Raw genomic sequence first — 13,857 nt, 5'->3', positions numbered from 1 at the left:
AAGCATTGCTATATCCGCACGCTTTTTGTCCTCATGCAAGGCCTGGGTTGCGTCTCAAAAAGCGTGGCCTTCTCCTCCTGCGCCTCCTCCTGTTCCATCACGTGTGCTCTGTGCTGCTGCTGCTGCTGGGTTAGCGTTACCGGTCCCTGTTTATTGAACCTCTCATCTGTATTACATTTATGACTGCATGGCGGCAAAAAGCATTGCTATATCCGCACGCTTCTTGTCCTCATGCAAGGCCTGGGTTGTTGTGTCTCAAAGCGTAGCCTTCTCCTCCTGCGCCTCCTCCTGTTCCATCATGTGTGCTCTGTGCTGCTGCTGCTGCTGCTGGGTTAGCGTTACCGGTCCCTGTTTATTGAACCTCTTATCTTTATTACATTTATGACTGCATGGCGGTAAAAAGCATGCTATCTGCACGCTTCTTGTCCTCATGCAAGGCCTGGGTTGTTGTGTCTCAAAGCGTGGCCTTCTCCTCCTGCGCCTCCTCCTGTTCCGTCACGTGTGCTCTGTGCTGCTGCTGCTGCTGGGTTAGCGTTACCGGTCCCTGTTTATTGAGCCTCTTCTCTTTATTACATTTATGACTGCATGGCGGCAAAAAGCATTGCTGCTATATCCGCACGCTTCTTGTCCTCATGCAAGGCCTGGGTTGTTGTGTCTCAAAAAGCGTGGCCTTCTCCTCCTGCGCCTCCTCCTGTTCCATCACGTGTGCTGCTGCTGCTGCTGGGTTAGCGTTACCGGTCCCTGTTTATTGAACCTCTTATCTTTATTACATTTATGACTGCATGGCGGTAAAAAGCATGCTATCCGCACGCTTCTTGTCCTCATGCAAGGCCTGGGTTGTTGTGTCTCAAAAAGCGTGGCCTTCTCCTCCTGCGCCTCCTCCTGTTCCATCACGTGTGCTGCTGCTGCTGCTGGGTTAGCGTTACCGGTCCCTGTTTATGGAACCTCTTCTCTTTATTACATTTATGACTGCCTGGCGGTAAAAACCATGTTACCTGTGCAAAGAAACATGACATTTTCAGCATTTAAAAGACAATTTTTCCTTTGAAACTTTACAATCAATTTTCTCAAAAACTATAAGCTCTTTTTGCTAAATTTTTTTCCCTCTTGTACCCACTCCCAAGGTGCACATACCCTGTAAATTTGGGGTATGTAGCATGTAAGGAGGCTTTACAAAGCACAAAAGTTCGGGTCCCCATTGACTTCCATTATGTTCGGAGTTCGGGTCGAACACCCGAACATCGCGGCCATGTTCGGCCTGTTCGGCCCGAACCCGAACATCTAGATGTTCGCCCAACACTACTGTACACCTCCATAGTATGCCCCTTATCCTTCTCATGTGGGTGCAGCATGGCAGTGCTCATGCATGAAGAGGAGTGCAGTTGTGATCTTCAAGATGGTATCGGGGAGCCATGGTGGTCTGGAGGACGTGGTAAGGCTCTTGATGATCCCGAGGCTTCCCTCTTCTTAGGTAAGTATATAATTTTTTGTCTTCACAGTCACCTCTGCTGGGTGTAGTTCTTGTAAAGTTTTCATTGTCCTGATGTACACCAGTGGTGTTTATCACCAGTACTGATTGTCCAGGAGTCACTATTCATTTGGGGTAATAAATAGTAGTGTTAGTTGGAGACTTGTAAGGATGCCCAGAGTGACCTCAAAAGAGAGGTTAACATTAACTAGGTGCATAGCTGCATTCATTGTAGGTCATTATATCACAGTGGTAAAGGGTTCATAAAGGGTTCTTTTTTTTTTTGTTTCATGTAAAGCTACCAGAGTGGTAGCTACATGAAACAACACTAGAGGGCGCATGTGTCCCTCTAGTGCGATTGTCGCCGGCATCAATAGCAAACAGAGTATATAACGCGCTCCCCTGTTTTGCTTTTCCTGTCGCCATGGCGACGATCGGAATGATGTCAAACGCCTCTGATCCAGCCCTTAGCGCTGCCTAGAAGTTACTGGTCCGGGCAGCGCAGGGCTCTGGCGGGGAGGCCTCTTCCGCTGCTGCGTGCAGACGATAGCAGCATAGCGGCGGCGATCAAGCTGTACGCGCGGCTAGCAAAGTGCTAGCTGCGCGTACAGCACTTTAAATGGAGCGAATCGCCCCACCAGGGGCTGAGATATCCTCTGCGGCGGCTTACCCCGAGCTGAGCTCGGGGTTACCACTAAGAATACATACTAGAAGACATAGTTAAGTTTTAACACAAAGCTACAGCAAATATTGCTCGGTATTGGATTTTTCAATCCACCAGTCAGCAGCTTTGTTTTCTGCATCTACATTTTTCAAACATTGTATACATGATGCAAATTCCTCTTTTTTTTAACAGGCTTTATAAATGACTAAGCTGGTGTGGGTTAAAAACAGAAGTTGTAATATTTGCCTCTGAAGTTTCCTGCTCTTTAAATCTTCTACTCAACATCTTTGATCATTAATCACACTGAATCAGTGTCAGCATTTATAGTGCCTCATTTTCGATTGCTCTTGTTACTGTCTGCTGTGTATGGACTCATATGAAATACCCGTTTCATGTATTCTTTGCCTCTACTGTATAATCGTGGAGACAGACAATGACTTGCATTTGTGCCTTTGAAGAAGCAGCTGCTCTCAAGTTGCAAAATGTGCATCAGGCCGGGTCTACAACCTGACATTATACTGTGATGTATAGTCTGTTTTTATGTTATCCGTCTCTGTCAAATGCATTGTCTACTTTGTGTTGATTTTGTGACACATTAATAGTGAAGATGTATACTTGAAATACTGGTACCCTCACTCATTGCTGATTGCTCATTGTTTGAGGGCTTGTTTGTTACACAGCAGGGAAGATGAACAGGTCTGCATATATATAAATACAGCTATATATGTACAGGGATTATATGGCCAGACATGATGTGTTCTGACCACCCTCAGGAGCAACCCACAAAAAAACAAAAAACAAAAAAGAAGCTTGGCCTGACAATTCTTTTTCCCAATAGTATTTGGTAGTGGTTGTCCAGTTGTCTCACAGGCATAAGATTATTGCTTTGTTCTGTGCTGAAAACAACCAGATCAGATGTGTCGTCTTGGTTATATGTTGGCCCCAAGTCTTCACCTTGTGGTAGAGTACGAAGCAGACTTTATTTACATGGTATCTGAATGTGCTTTGTGTATGTGGGTTTCCTTCCGAGTGCTCCAACTTCTTTGCAGAGCCCAGAAAAATCTACATCTAAGTTAGCTGACAAACCCCTACAATGTGCTCTAGGGTGTGCAGAGTATGACGGGCTTGAGATTGTAAACCGTGTTGAAGAACAGTTATGTGAATTCTGAAGTGTTCACCGTAAAACACAACAGACATTTTGTCTCTACAAATGTGCAAAATAAACTAATACATGCATTATATGCTCCAATTATTGCTATTTCATTTGTCATTAGACAAATTATGAATGATTTAAATTAACTCAGTTTGCATGGGTTAAAAAATATATTAGTAATCTACATAGGCTATAGCTATTGGTATGTTGGGTACTTAGAAGTGATGGCACTGGGTAGCTAGGTAATATGTGCCTGAGAGTTGCTGTTACATACCACTATCTGCAGGTTATTATTATTATTTAGTATTCAGTACCTTCATCTTCCAGAGCGCTGTACAGAGTACATATTCATGTCACTAACTGTCCCTCAGAGGCGCTCTCAATCTAATAGTCAATAAATAAATACAGCATAATTGCTCATGGTATAAGCAAAAAAAATACAAAATCAGCTTTATTGGTGAAGTATACAAAAAGACAGACCAATCTATTAAAAAAAAAAAATAATGGCCATGTATGAGCGCTCCTACATACCACACTTACAAACTTCCAGATCTTCAGAGAGGGCTATATAGCAGTGCAGGTTAGCAAGGATAACACATTTCTTCAGCTAGCAAGTACAGCAATTAGTTGCATGTAAATCTAACCACCTGTAGGTCACGTCCCGGTGTCGATGATACAGTCACGATCACCATCCATTCACCTTCAGAATGATGCACTGGCATGTTCATAGGGCTGCTGTTGGCATGCAGCTTTTGTTCTGCAATGCAGATGTGAACTGTACCCGCAGTGGATAGTACAGCTAAGCCAGGGAGCAGGCGCTGACACCGCATGTATGCAAAGATTTGCTACCGCTGCTGATGGGAGCGCTCCCAGGCCATGAGACTTAAACCAGCTCAGCTACGCACTACACCCACCCTCTTGCAAACTTTGTCAAGGTGTGTGCGGCTTAGGATTGGCTGGGCTGTATGTACTATGCTGTATTTATTGACTATTGATGCTTTTTTTTAGTGAAGTCGCTCCCTCTTTAATTAGAGGTACAGTCAGCTATTTATTAGGTGGTGGTTAAGTCAGGCATTTTTTTCTTTATGTGAGCTCTCAATCTAATCCCTACCATGGTCCTATGTCTGTTGTAGTATGGGGCCAATTTATGGGTAAGCCAATTAGCTTATCTGAATGTTTTTGGGATCTGGAAGGAAACCAGAGTGCATGGAAGATACCGACACAGACATGGAGAGAACATACTTTACAAAACTCTTTGCAGATAGTGCCCTGGCTGGGATTCAAAGCGGGGACCCAGCACTGCAAAGCAAGAGTGCTATCCACTACACCACTATACTGCCCAATTGGTAAGCACTTTTTTTTTATGGAGTCTTAGTTGTACTACACCCACGATAGGATGATGGACAAGCACCTCTGGTAGATACTGGATTACTTTGCTGCACAGTAGCACTGGGCCATAAGTCCTACGCATGTCCCACACACAACTAAGGGTACAAGCTTAGTACCCAGGGTTTGCTAGACTGGAGGTGAGGCAAATATGAGGAATGTATTGTGGTCCCACTAGTCAAGATTGGTAATAGATACGAGGTAAATCACTAGCAGACTACAGTAGGTAAGGTTGGTAATAGTTATCAGGCAAAATTACAGCTGACTTCAGGAAGCATGGTGGTTAAAGACATTCTTGCTTTATATGAGATCCTTGGATATGGAGTGTGCATTTTGTTTAAAATGTGCCACAGAATTGGGTTTGTGTGCCAAGCATCATCTCACAATATAGTCGTATACAGTGTTTGTATGGACACGAGTGTTTTATTTTTATTTAATTCTCAACAGGTCTATATTGCTGTGACAGAGCTGAGGACCATGATTGTCGGACCGCTTGCAAAACAATTCTCATGACCAAAACAACAGAGGTTGAGATTGTTGAGAGCATAATCACTGCTTGTAAAAAAATGCCTTTACCACAGGACCCTCTCTGGCAATGCTTTCTGGAAAGTTCTAGGTCAGCACATCCTGGGGTCACAGTTGCCCCTCCACCTTCTACTGGACTTGATGGGGCTAAACTTCATTGCTGTTCAAAAGCAAATTCATCAATATGCAGGTAAATAAAAGCTATTGAGAGCCAGAAGGTCTTTTGAAGATCACCCAAGCAGTTATGCTAGTAATGGCAAATTGTGGAGCAATCAAATTTCATTGTCAGCATATGGCATTTTCTTTACCATGACCATTTGAAAATCAACTGCTAACACTGTGGTTATCATAACTGAAAGGTTAGGGTATTGTGTTTAAAATACCACAGTTCAGACTTATTGGTTCAGAGTGTTTTAATTTGTTTTGAACTGCCTACTTTTTAAACAATCACAGTTGATAGAGATACAATTTATAATAAATTGATGAGTTTCTTTTCTCATTCTCTTCTATCTGTTCTTTAATCGTGAGGTCTTAAAAGAAATCTCTTCTTTATAAATACCTTTAATTTTTCTTTACAATACCTCACTAGGCAAAGTAATTATAATGTTTTACATATGGACATATTTGTTTACATTTCTAATTAGCTGGAGCAAAGCCCTTCCTCAATTTATGTTAAATACGTTTTGTAAGCTTAGTGTTGTGGCTGTATTCTGTACCAAACCTTTATTTGTAAAACAATGTTTTAGTCCCAGACAGTTAAATCACAACATAAAATGAGTCTGCAACTCAAGCATGCTCAACTATTTTACTACTAGATAAGCTGTATTTTTAGGCTGCTTCCACACAGGGACGTTACAGGCGCACGTTAGTGCAGCCTGTAACGCTCCCCCAACGCACAGCAATGTAACACAAGTGGGCTGTTCACACTGCCCACGTTGCGTTACATGTAACACTGCACGTTGTAGTGAAAGTGCAGCATGCTGTGCGTACTAGCGGCTTTAGCCGCGTTAGACTGTTTGCACATGCTCAGTGGGGGCGGAGAGGAGGCGGGGAGATGCCGCTACAGTAGCCGCGCACATGGCTACTTAATATGCACTGCACTGGCGGCCGCTGATTGGCCGGCGGGACCACGTGATGCGGAGTGTCTCGCTCCGCATCACGTGGTCCCGCCGGCCAATCAGCGCCACTCTGGGAGACCTTATGCAGATAGAGCTGCCTAACGCGGCTCACTCTACCGTCCTCTCCCGCACCACCATACGTTGTGTTAGGTGCACGTTATGCGACCTTAACGTAGCACCTAACGCAACGTCTTAGTGTGTAAGTAGCCTTACAGTACTGTAAACATTTTACAGTACTGTATTTTACACCCGCTCTACATACAACTAGCAACATATTTGTATTGGGAATTGGACTTTAAAAGTTTTGTAATGGAAATGAAAAAATACTATTTCAGTACAATATTTGGGTGCTTTAATGTGTCTTTTTGTTTTAGGGAATTATGTACTAAATTATACAGCACCAGCTGGGGAAATACTCAAAATTGGCAAGAGTTTGAATTGGCATGCGAGTACAACACTTTGGAGGTGCCAATGATAACATGCCTGGCAGATGTAAGAGAACCATGCCAGTTAGGATGTCGGAACCTAACATACTGTACCAACTTTAACAATAGGTATGTGTTGCGTTGTTTGCCCATTAATTTTGCCACTCTGCATGTTGGACTCAATCTGTCCCACTTCAGAAATGTGTTCTTTTTTGTGGCTTTGTGTAACGTTGTAGTTGTCACAGGAAGGTACAGTCAGGCTTGTAGGAAGTCACACCGTTTGATCACCCTGAAAATCTGATATACCAGCACGGTGGTGTAGTGGTTAGCGCTCTCGCCTTGCAGCGCTCGGTCCCTGGTTCGAATCCCAGCCAGGTCAACATCTGCAAGGAGTTTATATGTTCTCCCTGTGTCTGAGTGGGTTTCCTCCGGGCACCCCGGTTTCCTTCCACATCCCAAAAACATACGGATAGGTTAATTGGCTTCCCCCTAAATTGGTCCTAGACTGCAACACATACACTATACAATACATACATAAAGAACTACGGTAGGGAATTAGATTGTCAGCTCCTCTGAGGGACAGTTAGTGACAAGACGATATACTCTGTACAGTGCTGCAGAAGAGGTTGGCGCTATATAAATACTAAATGATGATAATAATAATAATATACCAAACACTAATTGTACCCTGGGGTGGAGCTATTCAAGTGCACAATTGGTTCTGCACTTACATTATCTGACAATACTCCTACTGTCCCATAAATAGACATGTGGTATATTAATAGACATTTTCTCAGTTTATCTAAAAAATGAAACAGTTTTAAAATGCTGTAACTTAATTAAAGACAGTTTGTCATTTTCTAGAGGTACATACTAACCAGCAAGCTCATGGTCAACCATAACTCATTGGAGTGTGTGAGGAGCTACAATGGTCCTAAAAGCCCAGTTACTAAAATGCTGTGGAAAACAAAAGTTTGCTTTCTTAAAACAGAAAGAATTTGCGATAATTTAGGTTGGAGTGAGCTCCGAGATGTCTCTCAGTGCATCACTGCTGAATATATGCAAATTAACCATTGTTGCCCTTAGAAGCTAAACACACCTCCAGGACCGCTGGAATGCAATGATATGTCAGCTTGTTAATTTGTACAGAGCCATAATAATCCAACATGCATACAGATTGTTTCGGATTGGTTGATCCTCAACAGTGCATGGCATGGATTAATTTGGCTCTATGGAGTAGAGCTTGAAACACCCAGAGGTACAGACTAACCAGCAAGCTCATGGTGAACCAGAACTCATTGGAGTGTGTAAGGAGCTACAGTGGTCCTAAAAGCCCCCTTACTAAAATGCTATGGAAAACAAAAGTTTGTTTTCTTAAAACAGAAAGAATTTGCGATAATTCAGTTTGCATATATTCAGCAGTGATGCACTGGGAGACATCTCGGAGCTCACTCCAACCAGTCATTTTCTAGAAACTGTACTGACGAGTCAGGATTCACCTCCATTCCTACTGATACAAGTCATTAGGAATCCAGGAAAAAGTGGCAAATATTAGCAAACAGTATAGTGTAACCACTTGTTGGTTTGGGTTTACACTGACAGCAACCAGCATAGTCTTGAGAATGTACGATAAAATCTGCAGAATAATAAAATGACTCAAACATTTGTCACTTAATACTTGTAGCTCTAATGCAGGTCCTCAGCCAGTAGTGGTCAAACCAGACACTGGTTCTAAGTCCTCAAGTCAACCTCTGTCTGATCAGTCCTCAAGACAGTCGCTGCTGTCATTAATTTAGCCATCCCTTTCACGAACACTTGCTCCTGCCGCATCAACAGACAGTCCTGGCTGGCTGACTGAACCCATTAAACAACTAAAACGACATTCCAGAACAGCAGGACAGCGCTGGATAAAGACCACTACTGCAAACGACCCGTCGTTTAAAAAAATCTGACGTGTGTATGGGCCTTAAAGGATCACTTTAGTTCCACAATAGACATGTTCCATTGCAGTGGTTGGTTTTCTGCAAATTAAATAGACTGATTGTTGTTTACTGACTGAATCTGGATAGAGGAATGTTGGCATAGTGTTTGTAATCTCTGCACAGATCAATAAAATTGCCATTTAACACAGTTTATATAGAGGTCCTCCCGTTTGTTTATGAATGACTATTTTGGTGTGATGATCACCTTGTATTACCTCTAGGCTTCAGCAAATAAATTGTATTATTGTATGAAGTACTCCTGACCTGGCTTCATAAAATTATCCTTATACGTGCAAGCTCACTTGCACATGGTCCTCTATATATCAGAGTTTATCTTTATACTATATTTTGGTTTGTCATTGGTACCCCTTATATTTATGATAAAGTTCTGTATAATATGTTGTTGCTTTTTAAACTGCAGCCATTTTATTTAGAGGTTTGCAAGCACTCCAGGCCAATTTATTTTAACACATTTTTTTATTTCTTATTTGTTACATGTCCTTGCTTCTAATTAGTACTGCTGTAACATGTATTTATGGCCACTTGTCACTAGGGGGCATTATGAGACAATAACTTCTGCTTTCATTTTTATATTTTCTGCTAACAGAGAGACATCAAAGCATTCCAAGAATTTACAGCACAACGAGTTCTGCCGACTAAGGTCAAAAGCAGTGCACTTATCTCAAATGAGACAAATCTTTTGAATCTGCAAATGGGTTAAATGAAAGCTGGTAGTGATTATGTTAGAACCAGGCCAGGAAAGTAGGATTTATTTTTAAGGAAGCAAGCAATCAGACCTTCCATAGTCCTCCCACATCTTACGTGTGTAAAGAAAAAAACTGAATGTTTATCATAAATGATATGTTATTTTTACAGTATGTCAATCCAATAAAACTGAATAAAAAATTACAGTTGAACATAAGTGAATATAATGTGTTCTTATTTTTCAGGCCGACTGAATTTTTCCGGAGTTGTAATGCTCAATCAGACCAAGGAGCAATGAATGACATGAAGCTGTGGGAGAAAGGAAGCATCAAGATGCCGTTCATGAATATTCCTGTCCTTGATATTAGGAAGTGTCATCCAGAAATGTGGAAGGCAATTGCTTGCTCTCTGCAGATTAAACCTTGCCATGGTAGAACTCGAGGCAGCATCATTTGCAAGTAAGTCACACCTATTTCTAGCATTATTTCTGAACAGTTTTTGATCACTGTGCTCTTACACATGCAGGTGAAAAGTGAAAAATTAGAATATCAGGCAAAAGTCCATCTATTTCAGTAATTCAACTTTTTTTCTTTTCAGCAATTCAAATTCAAGTTACACACATTACATGCAAAGCAAGATATTTCAAGCCTGTATTTGTTATAATGTTGATGTTTATGGCTTACAGCTTATGAAAACATCAAAATCTCAGACCATTACAATATTCTAGGCTCAAAGTGTCAGACTCTAATCCGCTGATTAACCCAAAACAACTGCAAAGGGTTCGTATTTCACATACCGTATTAGTTTCACCTTTTAAGTTGAGCTACTGCAATAAATTTACTTTTGCATGATATTCTAATTTTTCGAGTTTCACTTGTACATATGAAGCATATAATGCTCAGTTTTATTCTTATGTTTAGGCTCCTTTTCCCAAATTACATGGTGAACAGTAGAAGAAACTACTTCTGCAGAAAACCATGTGTAAAAACCTGTTTACAGCCTTTTGCACACTACATGCGATTCCGATTTTTTTTGTACGATCCGATTTTTGATTCCGATGAAAAAAGTACTGCATGCTGCTATGTTTTTTAAACGGAAACAAAAATCAGATCATATAAAAAATCGGAATTGCATGCACGCCTCCTGCCACACTCAAGTTTAAGCTTACATATGCAATCTGGCAGACCCCAAACATGTTCAGGACTTGCCACAAATTATGTGGATGCTTCTATGCCCAAAACAATGCACACAAGCATACTCATGGATACCTTCTCCTTTCCAACAGTTCTTAAACCTTGAGGATGGTCAACCAGCAGTCACTTTGTTGATTGAGAGGCCTGGCACAGAGTACGTGTGATGGCTCTCCCTACTGCCGATAAACTTCCCGGTGGCGTTAAATACTATTCCAACTCTAAGTTGTAGCAACTCAGAGGGAGATGTAATGTAGGGTCTGGCCAGTGCTATGACAGCGCCCAGCGTTGTGCGCCAAAGTTACCTGCTTCGCTGGCACACTACACCAGTGGCGTACCTAGGGCATTTGACACCCGGTGCTAGGTATTGAAAGACACCCCCCACGGTACACGAAAAATGGGTGTGGCTATGACCGGATGGGGCGGAGCTAATTTAAAAGTGCACCCAAGTTTTAGTCAACCTTTCTCCAGAAAATTCACATCATTGCGCAGCTTTTCTCCAGAAAATACACAAAATGTCAGAAGCTTTCAACATAAAATACACGTAATGCGAGAACATTTCACCAGACATTACACGTTATGTGAGCAGATTTCACAAGAAAATACATTCAATCATGTCGGCAGATTTGACCAGAAAAAAATCATTCAATCTTGCGGCACATTTGACCAGAACATACACAATGTCAGCACCAGATTTCACCACAAAATACACAATATCGGTAGTTAAACTGACCACAAAATACACAATGACGGTAGCAGATCTGACCACAAAATACACAATATCGGTAGCAGATTTGAGTGTTGGCAAGCTGATAGCCTGGTGGGTAGGTGGTGAAGGGTGAGCAGCCTGATTGCCTAGTGGGTAGGAGGGCAGCCTGCTGGGTAGGGAGGCAGCAGTGGTGGGTAGGTGGGCAGCCTGCTGGGTAGCCTGGTGGGTAGGTGGGCAGCCTGGTGGGTAGGTGGGCAGCAGTGGTGGGTAGGTGGGTAGCATGGTGGGTAGGTGGGTAGCCTGGTGGGTAGGGGGGCAGCAGTGGTGGGTAGGTGGCCAGCCTGCTGGGTAGCCTGGTGGGTAGGTGGGCAGCCTGCTGGGTAGCAGTGGTGGGTAGGTGGGCAGCAGTGGTGGGTAGGTGGGCAGCCTGCTGGGTAGCCTTTTGGGTAGGTGGGCAGCCTGCTGGGTAGCCTGGTGGGTAGGTGGGCAGCAGTGGTGCATAGGTGGGCAGCAGTGGTGGGTAGGTGGGCAGCAGTGGTGGGTAGCCTGGTGGGTAGGTGGGCAGCCTGCTGGGTAGCAGTGGTGGGTAGGTGGGCAGCAGTGGTAGGTAGGTGGGCAGCAGTGGTGGGTAGCCTGCTGGGTAGCCTGCTGGGTAGGTGGGCAGCAGTGGTGGGTAGGTGGGCAGCAGCGGTGGGTAGGTGGGCAGCAGTGGTGGGTAGCCTGCTGGGTAGCCTGGTGGGTAGGTGGGCAGCAGTGGTGGGTAGTTGGGCAGCAGCGGTGGGTAGGTGGGCAGCAGTGGTGGGTAGCCTGCTGGGTAGCCTGCTGGGTAGGTGGGCAGCAGTGGTGGGTAGGTGGGCAGCAGCGGTGGGTGGCCGGTGCACCTGTAAAAGAAAAAAAAAACATTCACTTACCTGCAGATGAAACCTCTCTTCCGAATCCCAGGCAGCCTCTCTCTCCGCAGCTCCTCTTGAATGTCCCGCGCCGTCTCCTGCTGCGTCATCAGTGCAGGGCTACGGGAAGATGGCCGCCGAAGCCCGCACTGGAGACAAAAATAGACGGCCAGATGGCGTCGGCGGCCATCTTGCCGTCTATTTTAGTCTCCAGTGCGGGCGTCGGCGGCCATCTTCCCGTAGCCCTGCTCGGGTAAACTGGTCAGTGTCCGTTGCCGGCAATCGTGGAGGGGAAGCGCCGAAGGAGGGGACCCAGGTGAGGGAGATGTGGGGGGGTATTTCCCCCCTCCCCGCCGACGCTGCCACCCCTCCTTCAGCGCTGCTTCCCCTCCTGTGTCATCAAGGCTTCTGGGGAGGCCTTGATGACACCCCCCCTGGAGCTGACACCCGGAGCGGAGCGCTCCTGGCCGCCCCATGGTAGGGACGCCACTACACACTTATTCAGGACTTGGCTCAAATAATGTGGATGCTTCCTTGCCCAGTACAGTGGACACATGTATACTCATGTATACCTTTTCCTTTCCAACAGTCCTAAAATCTTGAGGATGTTGTCAACCATCAGCCGCTTTGTTGACTGGCACATCCTACTAAGAGAAAAGTGTAAATCCGGCGCTAGCTATAGCTCAGTATGGCCCTTTAAATGAATGTTATGCCCACGGTGCTGCTCCCTTTGCTGGGTGGTGCCAGGAATCTGAGGTGTAGAAACAAAAGAACAAGGGTGCGCTCCTATGGTGCATTAACTTTATTTACAGGTATCACGCTTAAAACAATTGCACTTACATTGAATGTGCAAGTATTGCACATGTAGGGGGCCGCCAGCGAGTCACTCCCACTTCCTGAGCCTGGCCAGGGCTTCAGGGTCCGTGCACGATGTAAGGCTGGTGGACTGGGGACAACCGCCGGCTCCTACTCCTTCTGGCAAGCCATCTATTCGTCAGAACGCGTTTCCTGCTTAGCCACGCCTTCTTCCGGTTGACCCCTACATGTGCAATACTTGCACATTCAATGTAAGTGCAATTGTTTTAAGCGTGATACCTGTAAATAAAGTGAATGCACCATAGGAGCGCACCCTTGTTCTTTTGTTTCTACATCCTACTAAGAGCTCACCTTTGCTAACTGGTTTAAACAGCAAAGATGAGAGCGATGCATGCTAGAAAAAGACCACATGCTTTTTCCATTTCAGTATCACTAAGTACCTTTGATGCTGCATCTACAAGTGTGTCAGTTTCTCGTCAGCCACTTTTCAGTAAACAGAAACATGGACTACGGACTGTACCATGCTCCATGACTGAGGACATTCTGCTCAGGGAATGGAAGAAACCAGACAGGCTCATTTCCACATCAAAATTAAGAGACATTTGATTTCCATTCCCAGAGGACATCAAAAGCAGGCGTTGTCCCACGTGATTTCGACTACCCCCAATCAGGGCCGGCGCTACCATAGAGGCAGAGGAGGCAGCTGCCCCAGGGCCCCAGAGCTTGTAGGGGCCCCCAGTGGCTGCAAGAGGAAAAAAAATTTTTTGAAATCGGCCTTATAGTTTTTGAGAAAATCGATTTTAAAGTTTCAAAGGAAAAAAATACA

The 13,857-nt window shown here is 44.3% G+C and overlaps 1 protein-coding gene across 1 annotated transcript in view; it reads left to right on the top strand.

Annotated features, from left to right (window-relative positions):
- The window catches only part of RECK (reversion inducing cysteine rich protein with kazal motifs), a 182,480-nt gene that overhangs the window by 86,598 nt on the left and 82,025 nt on the right, over nucleotides 1–13,857 (top strand). The window contains exons 9-11 of the mRNA XM_068236611.1: nucleotides 5,119–5,386; nucleotides 6,689–6,868; nucleotides 9,672–9,884. Of these exons, the coding sequence (XP_068092712.1) occupies nucleotides 5,119–5,386; nucleotides 6,689–6,868; nucleotides 9,672–9,884 (661 nt within the window). The remainder of the gene's footprint in view (nucleotides 1–5,118; nucleotides 5,387–6,688; nucleotides 6,869–9,671; nucleotides 9,885–13,857) is intronic.

The sequence above is a fragment of the Hyperolius riggenbachi genome, chromosome 5 (assembly GCF_040937935.1).
Source record: "Hyperolius riggenbachi isolate aHypRig1 chromosome 5, aHypRig1.pri, whole genome shotgun sequence".
Lineage (NCBI taxonomy): Eukaryota > Metazoa > Chordata > Amphibia > Anura > Hyperoliidae > Hyperolius > Hyperolius riggenbachi.
The sequence above is the reverse complement of the archived record's forward strand: the minus strand, read 5'-3'. Positions and strand labels throughout refer to the sequence as shown.